General features: G+C 36.2%; 1 protein-coding gene across 2 annotated transcripts in view; it reads right to left on the reverse strand.

Annotated features, from left to right (window-relative positions):
* The window catches only part of side-III (sidestep III), a 183,812-nt gene that overhangs the window by 16,812 nt on the left and 148,219 nt on the right, over positions 1-18,781 (reverse strand). Inside the window, exons 10-14 of one of the 2 annotated variants that reach the window (XM_036357354.2) lie at positions 16,950-17,080; positions 12,464-12,623; positions 4,329-4,571; positions 3,626-3,748; positions 502-2,964 (exon numbers count right to left, since the gene is read on the reverse strand). In XM_036357354.2, the coding sequence (XP_036213247.2) occupies positions 502-2,964; positions 3,626-3,748; positions 4,329-4,571; positions 12,464-12,623; positions 16,950-17,080 (3,120 nt within the window). Of the gene's footprint in view, positions 1-501; positions 2,965-3,625; positions 3,752-4,328; positions 4,572-12,463; positions 12,624-16,949; positions 17,081-18,781 lie in introns of both variants that reach the window. The other variant, XM_036357353.2, reaches the window with a different exon arrangement.

An 18,781-nucleotide genomic window follows, 5' to 3' on the forward strand; every position in this document is an offset into this window, starting at 1 on the left:
AATAAGCGCCGAATAGGCGAAAAGTTTGGCTCATTAACTCACAGCGGTGTAGAAAAATCAAAGGCACGGTAAACGATTTGGGAAACTTCGACGATTGCGTTTTTGTTGCGCACACACAATTAGGTTTAGAAAGCAAAATAAGCCTAATGCGTTGGAGAACACCTAATAATAATAAATTACAACACTCTCAACTCGTTCGTTTAAATTCGTTGGCTAGTCACTTTCCCCTTGACACTTTGCAACGCATTGACGCTGGTAACGGTAGAAAGAGTTCAAAGCTTTAACACTGATTAATCACTTCTTTAACAGAGTCATTAGCCGCACAATTATCAGTGATAAAATGTATACGAAAAACCACCTTTTCCATGCCAACCAATTAATATTAAGATGAAAATTAATTATTAGAGGTTAAATAAATAGCACAGCCTCGTCCCACCTCAAAGAAGAAAATCTATGGAGTTGATACATAGTTTGATTTATAATACCACAACGGTTACTCACCACTCAAGTCGATGCGAAATATCGGTATATCGGCATATGTGCTTGAGGTGTTTAGGCGCAGTTTCTTCGTTTTGGAATCGTACGCCTCCAGAAAGAATTGTTGCTGCAGGCCACCATCGTATCCTGGCATACATTCCAATTCCATTGTCGAATAAATAATGTTATCGTAGTTCTCGAGATTAATGGTACCACCGCCACCACCACCGTCACCATGCCCAATCCCATCCAGGCCAAGGCCAGGCCCATTGTCATTGCCGCCAACCAGGCTGTGAGTAGCAATGCCATTACTGAAACTATACTCCATGCGTGAGTATTCGAAGTGCGGAGCATCCGCTGCGTGAGCTGATAAATGTATCTCACTTTGCACAGCACTCGTCGTGGGAGGCGATAGCTCTTCATCGAGTTCAATGATGCCATTTAAATCTGCATCATCACTGTCATTGCCTTCATCCGCATCGGCACCTACCAATTCTGCCTCCATGTCGGCGTCAGCATCCACTTCGTCAACGGCCATGTCAATCTCGCCCATGTCATCGTCATAAGCATATTTGTTGGCAAAAATCTCTGATGCCCGGCCACTTTCATCCGAGCTGGCGGCGAGATCATTAATTGCGCGTTGCATGCCAATAACATCGATGTTGCGATTATCATTTGAAATGCTTTGTTGTTGTTCATCTACCTTTTGTTCATGTTGCTGCTGTTGCTGCTGGTGAAAGGCGGTGGCATGATTGCTTATTTGGGGCGCGCTGGGCGGCGCGTTGTGGCTGTTGGTTGTGGTGCTTTGCGAGTTCGCTTTGCCGTTATCACTGCTAGAAAAGTTGCTAATGTGATGACTGGCTTTGCTATGTTGCAAAAAGTGACGGTCGTTGGCGGCAGCCGCACTGCCAGCTCGCCCGCCAACGTCCGAAACGACAGATCCAACGTTTTTGGCTGTCAAAGATTTGCGTATGCGCACCTTATCGAATGAGTTTGCAGCGATCGCAGCGGATTCATTAGCTGTAGTGCCGTCGTTAGTGTGTTGTTGCCTATTTGGTGCTGAGTTAATGGAATTGTCGGCTGGCAAGTGAAAGCTGCTGCTGCTGTCTGTGTTTATAGTAGCAGCTGTACCAGAAGCTATTACTTCGGCTAAATCTCCACTTGTCTCGCCCATGTATGTTGGATGTTGCGTTAATTCGTTGGGCGCTGCAGTTGCGATTTCTCTTTTTGCTAGTCGCTGGGTTTGTGCGCTTGCCCTTGTTGTTTCCTTTTCCGCTTCCTTTGACGGTTCGGTTGCAGTGGCCGTTGCTGCTGCTGCTGCTGCTGTTGTTGTTGCTGTTAGCGTTAAATGATGGATTACTGCGCTCATCTCTTGTGAAATCTCACGTTTATGCGTGTTTTTTCGCCGCCAATTGTAGTATTTTGTTGCAGGCGTTTGCTTGCTGCTGTTGTTTGTCGGTGCATTGCTGCCGTTGATGACGACAGCTGCCGCGCCAGCAGCAACTCTTGGCAATGATAAATTTGATTTTTGCCATTTGCTCGCATTTATCTTCTTCTGCGTCTGCTTTGAAGTTCGCTTTCTCGACTGCTGCTGCCGCAGCTCCTTTGTCGCCAAGGCCAGCTTGTATGCCTTCTTCTTCTGCTTGTACTTAGAACCCTCGTTGTGTTTGTATTCTGCAAGTGCTGCCGTTGCTGTTGTTGCATGCTCGTCAACGGCACGTTTCGACCGATGTTTGTTGTCCGCTCGTGTCTTCGTGAGCAATCCATCAGTTTTGTTATTGATATACACCATTGTTGCCAGGTTGCCTGCGGCATTTGCAACACCAGCTGCTGCAGCTGCGCTTGTGTGTCGCGTTCCGGCGCTCTCATCAGCCGACGGGCTGCGCGTTGCACTTGATACCAACTTTTTGCCATAGCCAATTGCCTCGATATTTCCTGCCTCGGCTTTGGCGCCGCTGCCTGCCTTGTTGTGCTGTACGTGTTTCTGTTGTTGCTGCCGTTTGATTGCCGCCAGCGTTTGAGATGGTGTGAAAGATGTTCGTTTCTTCAGGTGTTGTAATTGCTGTTGTTGCTGGTGTTCGCTCGGTTGCAGCCGCCGTGCTTGTTGGTATTGCAATTTCTTTTGCTTTTGCTCGACAAATGAGGTTGCAGATTTTTTCCTCTTCTCCGACTGCTGTTGCTTATTAACAACATTGTTGATTTTATTATTGCCTTTGCTGCTGCTGCTGATTGCCTTGCTGTTGCCATTGCTATTGCCAATTCCATTGTGAATTTTATTACCATTGTTGCTGGCGCTGTTATTATTGTTGCCATTGTTATTATGTCGCTCACGTACATACTCCGTATGCGGAAAATTTGATTCCTGTCGTCCATATTGTGCTGGCATCATCTGATTGCTATGCATTGTTGTTTGGTTCGATGAATTTAGCGAGGCAGAGGTCACCACATATGGACGCAATGTACAGTTACGCAACGCTCCCGGCTTGGCTGCGCGCATACACAATTGCATAGACAAATCAATGAAAATAGATGGAAAACAGATTATACTTTTTGCGAAATAAATTTATTAAACATAACTCTATATTAATATTTGTATTGGAATGTACGTATATATACGTATGAAGTATGTGTGTTCGGCTTTCTACGCCAAAATCTGATTTGCAAAGTGTATATTATATATGTATACCTAAAAAAGAAGCTTAGGTGAGTGACTTGTCGGGCTTAAGCGGTAGCTCATATACTTTTTAAGACTTAGAACAACTGGTTAATTCGAGAAGGCAATCGTAGCTCTCCTAACCTTTAACCGATCGAAAAGGCGCAGGCGGAAAGAAGAGCCGGATTTGATTCATCAATATTTTAAATCTGGACAGAGAGCACTTGCATGGAAACTGATTGCAAATTTTGTATCTGAATATTAATGATGTTCCAAATAAATTAAATATTTTGAAAACAGCTTATTTGGTTCATGCAATGGTGATTGGGTGTTGAACAGATGTTCAAATAAAGCGTATATCGAAATAACTAAATAAAATATCATATATAATAATCATAAATATGCAAGGCGATGAGTAGTTGGTATATCTCGGCTTCGAATGCATCAATATACCGATTGTGGCACTTATAAATGTATGTATGTATGTTGACTTACCTGCTGGCACGACTTGGAATAGACAAGGCTCCGTCTGTTTGCCAATTGAATTTTGGCCCCAGCATGCCAGTGTTCCATAGTCCCGTTCACCCTTCGGTGTGTATATCAATTCGCTTACAGTTTCTACTATAGAATAGAGCAAACATTGCATGTGTAAATATGGCAAATATAAATATAAGTATGTACATACATATATGTAAATATTTATAATTGTGCAAGACTGAGCATCTACTCGTAATTTCTTATGTAATTCACATGGAGAAGGTATTTCTAGTTTTTAGTGAAATTTCGAAATCAATTTAATTCTTATCAGTCAGTTGACTGTCATGTACAGGCATGCTTATTTTAGATAAGAGATTGTATATGAGAAATCGTAACAAAAAATACGTACTAAGCGTTTTCGGAGAGTTGTGAATTTTCGTAGCTAAATGCTTACAAAATTCCTGGTATAAATACACAAATGGTTTTCATTCAAGAAAAATCTCCTTGTAAACAAAATTCATCATTTTAATTAAACACAAGGTATACTGGGAATTAATTAAATTTTCGATAGGAAGCATGTAGTATGCATGCATATCACGTAGTACGTAGATAAATTCACATGTATGCGTGTTGCGTAAATGTTTGCTCCTTTTGTGTGTTTTTTCAATTAAAACACCATGTTTTCCCTCATTAAAATTTTAAGAAATCTTTGCTACATTACCGTAAGTTTCGAAATGTGTATCATTTGTTTCGATTATTGTTCGGTGCACATCGCCGGTTGTTGTAGCCTCTTGTATCGTTGCATAATGACCCGATGGTACTTCAAAGTGCTCACCGCTTGTCGAAAAAGTCCACTCGAAATCAATTTCCGGTGGATCGGAGTTAACGCGGCATGGTATCGGGACCGCCTCCTCAAGTGAGGCGCCAATAACAATCATTGTGTTCGTGCTACAAACTGGAGCATCTAAAGGAAAATAACGTGAGAATGCTCGTATTAAAATAATTATATACACTCGTATCTGCGAAGACTTCAAAAGATGGAAGAAATGAGAAAAATATTATGATCAGGTAATTTACGTTTTAATAACACATAAAAAATACTGAAAAAAGATAGATTTGAAAATTTTGAGCTGGAAGAAATTTTCCGAAATTTTTTTTAAATGCATATTTTGAATGAACCTTCATTAACATATCTATTTAGTTTCTTTATGAAGTATGTTTGAATATTCCTTAACATAGACACTTGAGCAGAAGTACCAACAAATAAGATAATTCATCTATTATACAGTGTGCGACAAAAGTTTACCTACGACCTATATTTTTGATGACTTGCTAAATATACAAATAATAAGGAAAAAATAATGATGCGGTTATACTTTAATTACATTTTTATTGGGAAATAATACGAGACAAGTAAGGAAGCGCCAAGTTCGAGTGTAACCGAACATTTTATACTCTTGCAACTTGCAAGAATCATAGTGCTGGCAACAAGTTGTATTTTAAAATGTAGCGAAAGAATTAAACATTCATTATTCGACGAAATCGTGCATAAATTACAATCAAATGTGGTATCTTCTTGACTTATATTGAAGACCATAAACTTTGACTCACTTTTATATATCTGATAGTTCACGTCAGCTAAATTTATATTAAGAATACCTTCAAGTGATATTAACTTGATCGAAAAGGTTAAATTGAATGTATTGAGTTGATGTGAAAAATGTCAACCAGAGGATTGGAATTCATTATATTAGGGATATGAGGTTTAAACCATGGTTAAGACCAATTCCATTGTAACCCAGCGCTAAACCACACATTTTTTTAGAAAACTTGTAAACTTAATTTCAGTAAAATATCACACATTTTGAACTTAGTTATGGTATTTTATAGGTTTTCGATTAATGGCTTTTCGTGGGCGTGGCAGTGGTCCGATTACGCCCATCTGCAATACCAACCGTCTCACGGTACCAAGAAACATGTCTACCAAGTTTCATAAAGATATCTCAATTTTTACTCAAGTTAGAGCTTACATGGACGGACGGACAGACAGTCACCCGGATTTCAACTCGTCTCTTCTTCCTGATCATTTATATATATATAACCCTATATCTAACTCGATTAGTTTTAGGTGATACAAACAACCGTTAGGTGAACAAAACTATTATACTCTGTAGCAACAGGTTGCGAGAGTATAAAAAGTTTGGTTTCACTCTCAGTCGACCATCTGCTAAATTTTTTTCACGTGCACATACAGTGAGTCCCAGCTTATTTGATACAGCAGTCGATATAAATTTCGAATCCCAATATTTTTTAAACTGAAAGGAATATTGAAAAAATTTAAACGCTATATTTTAGAGTAAAGAATTTCATATATATAATGTCCTTCATTTATTTAAAAAATATTTTATTTTCAAATATATGTATATAAAATTAAAATTACTGCTAAATTTCAGGTCACAGCTTATTTGATACAGTTCAATTCTTTCTAAAATAACAAAAACAAATCACTTTCAATCTTAAATTCTTAATATTTTGTGTGAAAGCCTTTCGCCTTAACAAGAGCCTGGATCCTGGTTGGCATTGAATGGACCAACTTTTGTGTGGTTTCTAGGGTAATTTTCTGCCATTCCTCTAGTAGCGCCCTTTTCAATTCCTCTTTGTTCGAAATTTTGTGGCTTCGAATGTTTTTGTCTAATAAAGCCCACAAATTTTCAATAACATTCATATCAGGTGACTGTGCCGGGGGTGTCATCAAATGGGGACAGTTCCATATGAGCCAGGATTGAACGACTGCTGCTTTGTGTTTTGGGTCGTTATCTTGATAAAAGCGGAATTTTTCTTTTATACCAAGATTCTCGGCACTTTGCAGCAAATTACTTCTCAGGATATTAAGGTACATATTTTTGTCCATTGTTCCTTCAATAAACTCCAAATTTCCTACACCGGCTGAGGACATACAACCCCAAACCATCACACTTCCACCGCCATGTTTCACTGTAGCTCTTAGGTTCTCCTTATTTAGCTCTCTATTCTTTTTTCGCCAAACGTAAGACATGCCGTCGGACCCAAAAATATTGAATTTCGACTCGTCTGAAAATATAACCGTGTTCCAAAAATCATGGGTCTTACAAACATGTTCCTGAGCGAACTTTAGTCGACATATTTGGTTTTTTTTACTAATAAATGGTTTCTTACGAGCAACTCGACCATTAAAATCATGTTCGCGGAGTACGCGGCGGATAGTTTCAGCACTACATGATTTTCCTAATTCCTGATGAACATCCACAACCAATTTTGGAGCTGATAGTTTGGGGTTTACCTTGATTTTTCGAACAATATAGCGCTCTTCGGAAGCACTAAAAATTTTGTTTGGCGCACTTCTGCCTTTACTTTCCACTCGATTTTCATGTAAATATCGCTCAATGATGTGCTGTACAGTGGAGGCACTAAGGTTCACAATTTCACCAATTTGTCGAACCGATTTACCGTTTTTAAATTTGTTTATGACCAGTTCACGCTGCTCAATTGTTGTACGACGACCCATTTTTATATAAACGCACTTGCTGTCTCCATGGTTTATTATAACACACTAAAAAATATTTAAAACTAATCATAAACGACGCCAATATGCATGGCAAAATAAAATACAGTTATGCGGTGCGACAAGCTGGCGCCTCGTGATGGAAAAATATCTGTATCAAATAAGCTGTGACCTGAAATTTAGCAGTAATTTTAATTTTATGTACATATAGTTGAAAATAAAATATTTTTTAAATAAATGAAGTACATTATATATATGAAATTCTTTACTCTAAAATATAGCGTTTAAATTTTTTCAATATTCCTTTCAGTTTAAAAAATATTGGGATTCGAAATTTATATCGACTGCTGTATCAAATAAGCTGTGATCCACTGTACATACACACATACATGTAGTTATAGAGTTAAACAATGCGATGTTTATTAATGTACATACATCTTTTTAAGTACCCTATGGCGCTTGTAAATTTACATATTCAAATATGTTGTCACAATATCATTGATAACACTTCACCCGAGCAAATATTTGCGCGCATAATTATTTGATATTAATATATCAACGGTTTAAGCAAAAACTGGAGCGAAAAACACAAATATTTGTTGTTGGGAATATCGCACACTATTCATCAAAGTTGTTCCGGCGTTGTGAATAAATACATTTACAGTTGTAAATACATTTGTAGGTGTGATTGTAGAAGCGAGTGTGCGTGTTTTTGTTATATGAGTGAGCTTTCTCTGATGTGCACTCGTGCGCACGAAGGAAAGAATCAAGAAACAAATTTTCCGCACAAACACATATCGCTATAGCCCACAATAGCGGCACACATATTATATGTATGTATTAATACACATGAGATTTTAAATGTAAAATCATACATGCATGCTGGTGCGGCGTAGGGTTTCCAACAGCCACGCTTATCCGCAACACACACGCGGGCACATAAGCGCCGTTACTTGTACATTTACGCGTAGTTTCGTCTCAGAATTTCGCTCGTCTATTTATTTCATTCGTTTCATTCCAAGCGATTGAGTTTGAAATTTTATTGCAACCGCTTGTATGAAAACATAAATGTGTATGCACCAACACATAAGTATATATGTATATGTATCTATGTGTAAGTATTTTAAGTTTTCGTAAGTGCCGTTTCACACAGGGACTCAAAAGAGTCTCATACCAGTTTATTGTGGGCGAGGGGACGACGAGGAAAGACGAAGGGAACGTGCCACTCGTGTTCGGGTGGCACGCTTTGTGTTCTTGTTCGTAACAGCTCGCTGCTACCCTTTTCAGCATTCCTTTACACTTTCAAATTCTTTGAATGGTTGCAAGAGCGCTCGGTTTCAAATGAATTCGATCGCAAATTTGAGTTCTGTTATCTATTTTTGTATGTAATATGCAAATACGTATGCATAGAATAATAGAAATATTATGACAAATTGTAAATAAGGAGAAAATTAAGATATAGATTATGGAGTAAAGAAATTTTAAATTTTTAATATGGAGTAAAGAAATTATGAGTTTTTAATACTTAAAGATTAGGAAATTCCTATTATAAATTTGGCCTTGAAAATATTAGTATCGGATATTCAATACATTCTTGTGGATTAGGAAATTCCCGTCTTTAGTATTTCTTTGAAACTATTTAGCGGGTAGGTACTTGTATTATGCATATTGTTCTACCATATTCATGGTAATTCATTGCAAGCAAAATGTGTGACCATCATCTCAACATACAAATGAAATACGCAGCACGCAGTGTTGCGCAGTCGAACCGCACAAATATTTACGAAAATTTTGTACAAAGGAATGCAGAAAAACTAGACTCGAGTTGCTGGACTCGAGTTGCTGGACTCTTTTTGACCGTGTGAATGCCCAGAGCGACACCAAAACAAAATTTGAAAAAACTCAGACTCTTTTGAATCCCTGTCTGAAACGGCACTAAGTAATTCATTGCACTGAATATTTCACACGGAAACTTATAGAACGAATATTATTATTTTTTTTTTTGACATAGTTTGTACTAACAAGACGTGGACATGTTGTTTCAACTCTGAAAAACAAGCAACTTATGACCATCCCGTTGTACTAAAAAATCTGAAATGACTCCAAATGGGAAATATGAATTCACATATCCGTTTTAGGAACAGCTGTGTGCCACATGTACATAGAATCACTCACTCAAGGACATACGTCGTTTTGAAGAGAAATAAATGCGTTGTTGTTTTGGATATTTTTAGCGTTTTATTATTCATAGTCGTTAATATTGAACTTCTTTTTAATTTTTACCCGTTCTGTTCCTGATGGTGAAACAATTTGCATGATCAAATATATGCGAAATGTATCTATAAAAATGTATAAACATATGTATATACATACGAGTACATATATTTATATCTAACGAAGATATTTATCACTTTTATAACAAAATATTTTTAAATAATTGCTTTTTTGTTTGGAAAGTTTCGGACGAATTCTCAACTTTCTTCTTTCCTTTCAAGCATTTTCTCCAAATAGGAGTTTCAAACTGACACCGAAAATTTAAAATAAATCGAGAATAGTTACATTATATGAGAGAATCAATGGTTGCGTGTTGTTGAAGTATGCTTATTGTGCACATATTAGTTTGTATGCCATGTACCCACACTACTCGTATTGTTGAGGGCACTCAACATGTGTGTTTTTCATTAACAGGGCGTTCATAACTCATGTAAAACATTCTGCCGCCAATAATTGTGCACTGGGAGAAAAAATGCTTACATGGCTGGTTACACACAGTTGCGTGTGTTTACATTTTGCGTGGCAGGGCGATGAATTGAATTAGAATGTATCGTCACATGCGCATTGTTTGTTTTCAATTACGCTAATTATGCAACAGCGTTAGTAATGAGAGCGTTTATTACCAACGGCTGTGCGCAAGTGGAAGTGTGTACGGCGAGGTGGCTATTGAAAAGCACGGTCGTGCACTTATCTGCAACATCTGATGTGTTTATTACTTGTCTTTGACAAACACCCGTTCATGCAGTGCATTAATTAGACGGCAACGCACTTTAAGTAATTTGTCGCGCATTCGAGTTTACTATTTCACGAACTTACTCTCTACTTGAAAAAGTTGTAATGAATGTAAACAACTACGTTTAAAACCAGCAAAAGCGTTCAATTATTACCAAATTTTGCTTACTTCGCACGTTTGGCTACAGGTCGGACGAGGCGTATGAGCAACTTCATTACTGTAGGCAACAGCGGCTGGAAAGGGTGTGTATAATGGTAATAATAGCAGTCAGTTTGTTACCTATTTGGATTTTAAACGTGTTAATATTTCTGTTCCGCCTGGGCCTTGGCGTAGCTTATTTGCTGCTATTATAAGCAAAATGGAATATTAATATGACTGCCATCTTTCCCACGTGACACAAATGTTATTCTATTTACTATAACCATATTAATATGCAAATATTTTTCCGTATTTTAAGCGCTTCTACTAATTATGTTTTTAAATACAAGTATTAATTAATTCATTTGTCGCGAAAAATAGCAGTAAATTTAAATAGAGCTTTGCTGATATTTTCTGTTCATTACGTTCATTAGGTCAGTAGAAATTAACTTGCTATACGAAGGTAATCAATTTGGGACTATAAATTTTATGCAATTCATTTATTTGTATTTATTTTGTCAAATTCATTATTGTTTCAGCAATAAATGTTCGTATGTATGTATGTGTAATGCAAATTGGAGGAATATAATATTTTACTATGAACAAATATTATTGCCTCGGTACGTATGTATATATTTGGAACAAATTTCCAATAATTTGTTTAATAATGCGATAATTCACATAAAAATTAAAATTTATGCTAACACAGTTTGATAATCTGATGAACAAAACAATTGTATTATAATATTGATAATCATTTTAAAAGATTTATAAATTTATTTGTCATTTTTAAAAGCACGGTGAAGTGAATTAGGTTGCTAGATATTGTAATATGAATCATATATTATATTTATAATATATATTTTAAGTATGAACTTCAATATTTACGAAAGTATGGTAGCCTAGAAACTGCATTTCTTTGTGTTTTAAAAAGTGTGTCTAATGAGCACTATATACTCTAGGTATATGGACTCGCGGCAATGCTTAAAAATAATAATTATTTTATTAAAATGGCAATAACGAACCACAGGACGTAGTCAAAATGGCGGACAAAACTCTTTAAATTCTTACAAAACAATGCGGAATAACTATTTTAGAGGCGATGCAAGCATCTATAACAGTTCAAATGAATAATTCAAATATATATTCGATACATTCGTAAATCAGTTGTATATCCGCAAAAACTGTAAATGAGTTGCATTCAATATATTTTACAAATTTTCCTGTATTTTGTTTACTGAACTGCAAATTTCCGGCACATGTGTGCTGAATAATATTTCTGTAGACAGGCATGTGCTTAAATTAGTAGAGGCAAATGGAGACGCTGTAATTTTACACAACTCGTTGCCCTGACAGAGTTTCACATTTGGATTGTTGCCACAATCGCTTAACAAAGTAACAAACTTGTTGGCAAAGGGTAGGTGAGTTTTCAGAGATAACGGTCCAATCTTAGTGCAAGATCATTGATTGAAAAAAAAAACTTTCACAAAAATGAAATTATTCTCATTTAATATTGAACTAGTTTTAACTTATTGACTACTTTTCCGAAAATAGCTAACAATTATCTAAAAAATTAGAAAATGAAAATATCCAACGCTTGATGTTAGATGCTTTTTGGAGAATACCAGTTACTCCTGTGAAAGCACCACATTGGTTCTTCTAACACTTTATGTATAAGGCCGTTTCCAACATTGTCAATTCGAATCAACTTTGCCTACCACAGCACATAGATAGTTTTTAATTGAGTGTTAGTGAAAGCCATTGACCTCTGCTGCTCGCGTACGACCCCAGCCAGTACTACGGTCAAAGCGGCACATAACCGTATATTTATGAGCAGACAACAGACAATTGTTGCTGTAGAATAATTTATTGCCATTCATTCGACCGAACGCGGCGTCTAAATGCCTGTAATAGTCCATCGGAAATGCAATCGAATGTGTCACCACTCCGGACGCATTTGCTTTACGCGTGACAGCGTGCTTTGCATTTCTATGTGACACTTTGCAATCGGATGCAAATGCAGCTTTGGGGGTCACGCGTACTCTTTCACTAATATGATGTCGAACTCGCATTAGTGGCCCCCCAAGCGCATTAAATTATTCATAAAACGTAAAATGCGTTTGAGAGCAAATAGTTGATTTTACAATGATAATAATCGAAAAGCACTTACAACGTATACGCAAATTCACCAGCGAGCTCTGCGTTTCGCCGCGGTCGTTGGCCGCCGCACAAGCGTAGAAACCGGCGTGGATGCGTGCAACGCGCTGCAATACCAGCGAACGTGTGGAAATGATGATGCCCCACGATACGTTCTGCGTGACCGAGATGCCCTGAAAGCAAACAAAAAATAGTATAATGTTTAAAATTTTCAGAATTACTATATTTCGCAATTTCATTTTGTATTTCCTGCTTTGACGACAGCAGCGCGAGCGGTTGAACTTTGAAGAATATAATTTCTGAAAAGTCAAAACTGTACTGAGATATTCACTTACTTAAGTGTCGAGTTTTTAACCCTTTAACGTCTACTGGAATATTTTTATTCATACAACATAAATATCTGGATTTTGAATTACGGGTATATTGGGAGCAGAGCGGTCTTGAAAAATAGATTAGAAGAGAAATATTTTGCGCGTTTACCTAAAATTGTTGGCATTGTATAATAAGAGCGCGTTTTAAAATCGAATTTCAGCGGAAAAGTGTTACTCTTTATCGCTTGTGTTAAAAATATTCAGAATTTATACATATAAACAAAATTATGCCGTACTGTAAAGTGAACGAGTGTGGATATAACGGTATTTGTGCTTGCGTTATGTAATTTTCGTTTAGCTGCCTCTTCCCAACAGCTCCAAAATGGAGCATTTACACTTTGTAAATAAAGACCGAAACGAAAAAATGAAGCAATAAAATAAAAATAATAAAAACGAAGCAAAACAGCAATGCAAATATTTATGGACGGAGAAAAATACTCGTATACCCACAACACCAAAAATTTGGGACAATCATTTCATTCATTTTTTATTCGAAACTAAATTAAGTTGCGTACTTCATATTTACGATATAAACATTAATGGAGTTGTTAGTTGATGGTGGAAATCTTGCTTTTGTTCGCCAAAACTTCACAGCCTTCTCCGATCCACACCGGGTTCTACACCACTGAACCAAGTCGAGATAAATCTGTTCGATATATACTCGGTGCAACATTTGAGGCATAATGATCAGTACTTGTGGAGCCCGATTTTAAAAGTTGATTAAAGAAAATACGTCCAAGTCGCGCATAACCTTACCATAATTTACTGGGAATGCTAGAGCTGGAGCAGAGTAAAAGCTGCATTCCAGAAATTCGAGTTCTTATGTTACACACACACTGTCTATACACATTGTGGCAGTGGCAGCAATGTTTGGTTATTCTTATGTTTTATCACTCTTTGTTTTCTAGCAGTTGTTATTGCTTGCCATTTGGTCGGTATGGTTTGTGCAAATAACTACTTTTTCATACGAGCAACACCGCAAATAAAAGGGTAAATAAATGCATAAATACACGAACTCAAATGTATTCACATAAATATGCATGAAAATACACAGTTGCTCACATGTGTGTGTGTGTGTTTGTGGAGGTATTGTAAAATAAATAAACATGTAGGTGCAGGAAAATATTGAAACAACAAAGAAATGTGAGATGTGAAAACATACTCAAAAATAAAAACAAAAATTTATAAAGATGAGTAATCGTACATTCCCATACAAACGCTTTTAACACGCTTACTTGTATGGGTATGTGTGTGTGTGTGCATGCACTCAAATGGATACGCATATCCAGCGGCCACTAGATGTGCGCGGTGGTGTGCGCGCTGGCAAACGACTCCAGTGGCATACGTGCACATCCGCTACTATCTTGCCACAGTCAGCTGCTCACACAGGCGCACAAGCACGCACACACACACACATGCGGCGGTGTCTGCGCCGGTGTGGAGCGTATGGCCCGGTCTGTGTTGCCTTCTTTCATGAAAATGCACTGGAAATTTGTCATAAAATGAATAATAACTGCATTTATATGAGCTGTTTTACCCGCAAGCAAAATGTGAGTAGTTATTTTACGACAAAAACAAATAGGAAACAGCCACGCTCGAAATGTGAGCAGCTTACTCAGCTCGGTGGGTGTCGGTTAAATTGCATGCATCGCAGTATTTGCGCCTTTTTATTATAATGCTTTTTTCTATTTCTTTGCGGTTTCATTTTTGCGCGTGTGGGACTTGCAATGATTTGCCATTGTGTGTCACAATTCACAATCATACATATATGCATACATATGTAGGTGTATGCTTGTATATCCCTAGTTTTCTTCACCCTTTTGTATGCTTTTAATGCTCATACATACGTTTGTGCAAAAGCAATTTCGTTGCGGAAAATTTCGTGATTTTGAGTTATTTCGGCAATGTATATTTATAAAGTGTAAGTGCTTTAAAAGCTTTTTATCACTGAGTGGCTTACCATGCCCAAGGTGATTTATTGCTTATTGAGTTTCAAGAAACAGTTGTATAGATTAATAAAAGCTATGCTTTACCACAAAATCGTGTAAGTAGTGAGTAATAAAAACAACAAAACTCTGTGCATAACAGTGAAATGAAATAAACTAAGTTGGTTTATAAATTTTTAAAAGTTAATAATCTTACAAAATAATTGCACTAATATTTAAATCGCAATCTCAAATGTTAATCAGCTTAGTTGTGAAATTAAAAAAAAAATGTCCATGTGTTTCCATATTTCAATAGTTTATACAATACTTTTATATTATACCTTTAGAAATAACACACAAAAATTGTAAAACAATAACTCGAATAGTTTTTGAATTACAGCCATTTAGATAGTAACCGCTCAGCGCAATCGGCAATATTTATTCACCTTTAAATGCAAAAGCAACTTTTAGTAAAGAATATTTTGTTGGATTAAACTTTGGGCACAATGGAGCTTAGGTCGCGGTGCATAATTCATTTTCTTTTCTAGGTTGCATCCACGAAAAAATTAGGAATCACTATCAGTAGTGTATTTTTAAAATAAATGCATATGTATAAATATGCCATTACAATTTTAAAACAATTGATAGAGTAGCTCTTTTTTAATTCACGCATATTTTTAGTTTGTCAGTCGAACACAGCATTAAGGGTAATAACCATTAGTAACCAACTTTACCGACGTCTTTTAGCAACCGGGTACCAGGGTACCCACGATCTGAGAATTATTATTACTTTGTTTATTTTACAATATTAAAAAAAAAATTTCTAAAAAATTTTTCTATACAATTTTTTTCTTCAAGTATTAATAGTCAGTGACAATTCAAAGAAGAAAAAAAATAACAACGTGGAATATAAAAATAAAATAATGAACTCACAAATAGCTTTCTTTTAAGTTAAAAAACGACAATTTGAGAGCTTAAAACAAGAAAAAACGTTAACTTCGGTTGCACCGAAGCTAAAATACCCTTCACAAATACAAAGGCCCCTTACATGAACTTGATTCCACATTTGATACATTTGTATGGCAGCTATATGATATAGTGATCTGATCTGACCAATTTCTGCGGAGAATAATTGGTTGCCTTAAGCAAGAACTCGTGTCTAATTTCGTGAAGATACCTCGTCAAATAAAAAAATGTTCCATGCAAGCACTTTACTCCGATCGTTCAGTTAATATGGCAGCTATATGCTATAGTCGTCTGATCTATACAATTTCTTCGGCAATTAGATTACTGCCTTAAATAATAATCCATGCCAAATTTCGTGAAGATTTCTCGTCAAATGAAAGAGTTTCCCATGCAAGCACTAGATTTCGATTGTTCAGTTTGTATGGCAGCTACATGCTATAGTGGTCCGATATCGGTCGTTCCGACAAATGAGCAGCTTCTTTGTGAGAAAAAGACAGGTGCAAAATTTCTGATCGATAGCTTAAAAACTGAGGGACTAGTTTGTATATATACAGACAGACGGACATGGCTAAATCAACTCAGCGCATCATGCTGATCATTTATATATATATTTTATAGGGTCTCCGACGTTTCAGAGAATAATGAAATATTGAATTTTTTTTTAACTATTCACACAAATACACCGCGGTGGGTATCCGGTTACTAACATAAGGGTTAATCCTTCATCGTTCTGTAACCTATGGCAAAGTAGGAAAACGCCTTATATATAACGGGACTCAGATGTATGAGTTTCTGGATGACAGTAATAAAGTTTGAATTTTTCTGCGACAAAGCAGAAATAATATTTTAAAATCCTCTGTTTTGGTTTTGGAGCATGATCGCGTTTTTGTAAAGATCGCTTTAAAGGTAGCCCCTTATTCAGTTAAACGTTTGCTTTGGAAAGTCTCGGATCGCGAAATTTTGTAAACAAAGGTGTAGACTTTTCCTTTATGCGATGTTTGTTACCATTTAAAATGTAATTTCACGTAGCCTAGTCAACTCAACTCGTACTCTACGAACTAAAAGTATGTGACTAATAGTATAAACAATTCTACTACTTTGCCACGTTAAAATCTGCCAAAATTTAAGGTCAAGTAATAAGCATAATTTAAGTGGTAAAAGATTTGTAGTCAGCTTCCAATTATATACCTCGATGGAATAAAGCAAATATCATTGAATTAATTAGTATTTCACTCACATCATGTGACCATGTGATACGATGCTCCTTCGGATTAGCTTTTATGTGGCACTCGAAGTAAACATCATCTCCTTCTTTAATTTCGTCCGGTTTGAGTGTTGAGCCCAGCGACAATGTGACTTGTGGTGGATCTGTTGAGTGAACGTACGCAATAGCAGAATCATGGAGTTTTAGTGTCGTGTTGATTAATGGCATTCCCGCGTTGGCATGTTATTCCAAAAGCAGAATATAAATGTAAAAAAGGGAAGAAAAATTATAAAAATTTCTTTCAAGTATTGTGGTTTAATTGTATTAGTAATTATTGTAATCATATGGTTATAATCTAAGGAAAAACTCATTCGTAGACATGAATGTGTTTGTTGTTAAAGAAAATAGAGAACGACATATGTAGGGAATACTAAGGTAGCAACTCTATTAGACTTTTGCATTAACTTTGTTGTTGTTTTTGTTTTTTGTTTTTTTATTATTTATGCAACTATTCATTTTTATAATTAAAATCTTGCAGACCACATATGAGGCGCGTACATGTAGAAGAAATGTTTGAAAATTTTAATTAGCTAAATGACAAGAAGAATTATTTTCAACTTGCATGCTTGGCTCTGCGTTGCTAACTTAAAAATGTTGGCTTTGTTTTTGGCTATTTTTGGGAGTAAATGTTTTTCGCCTTTTTGCCAGTTTCGGTTGAGACAGTCGGGCAACTTTTTACTGTCACAAACTTTTGCTGCAGCACGAAGTTTTCTGCAGTTTCACAATAGCTCTTTTTGCTTTTAATTTGTTTTTGTTTTTTTTAGGAACGGATTATACTCGTATTTAAAAGTTAACATTTTAGTTGCAATACAAATAGTGTAAACTCTGCGGAGCGACATTTTTTAATTTAATTATGTCTATGATAGGTGTTGCTGCAACTAAATTATTGTATTCGTAAATAGGTAAATGCAGCTGAATTAAAGTTTATCTTATTTAAAGCGACTAACTGAGATGATGAGGCGTAATAGTCGAACTGTCTTAATACCGGTACTTTTAAATTGAGCACTTCAACAAGAATTCTGGCAAATGTTTTTTTGAAAACTTACTAAAATTTAACCATAATTATTTAAGTTGGCACATGGAAAAGCAAATTTTTGTAGGTCTACAAAAAAGTGGATACAGATTGAGTGTCGATTAGTTGGATGATTCTATTAAAAAGGTAATCATAGCTACCATATGGCAGTAATAGCGTTAGAATAAATCAGTAATTTGCTTAAATTAAACTAAAATGTGCAACTGAAATTTGTTATTCACTGAAGGTAATTTTGTTAGTCCCCATCTTTAAGAAAAGGCTTTCGTGGTTGAAGGTTTTAGAAATATGACTAAATATTTCGCTGCTACATTTTGAGTATTGGCTTGATCTGCATACCGTTAGAAGCCTTAGTAAGCATTTAATATTACTTACGATATTTTCATGAAACTGATTAACCGAAAAAAATATTTTGACAAAAAGTTTCAATAAAGTTGTCTATCTTTCCGTAGCTGTAAAATTGCGTTTTACGAGCTGCGGACTGCAAAGGTACTTTAGCAGCATTATACTACGCTTTCATTACATGAAAATATACCAAAAAAGTTTGCCCAAATTTAAAAACAATTTCCTTATTACCTTTTCGTCATTTGCGTATTATTCGAGACACACAAACATTCAAAAGTTTAGCTTTTTATTTACCCCTCTGCGGCAACTGGGGCCGACGCGCTGATCAATTTATTTGAGTAGAAAAAGTTGTAGAAAGATTGCAAATATAAAATTACTTGCGGTTATGCATGCGAAATTATTTGTAGCGATGAAATATGAGCACTCTCAG

This window comes from Bactrocera oleae, chromosome 2 (assembly GCF_042242935.1).
Source record: "Bactrocera oleae isolate idBacOlea1 chromosome 2, idBacOlea1, whole genome shotgun sequence".
NCBI lineage: Eukaryota > Metazoa > Arthropoda > Insecta > Diptera > Tephritidae > Bactrocera > Bactrocera oleae.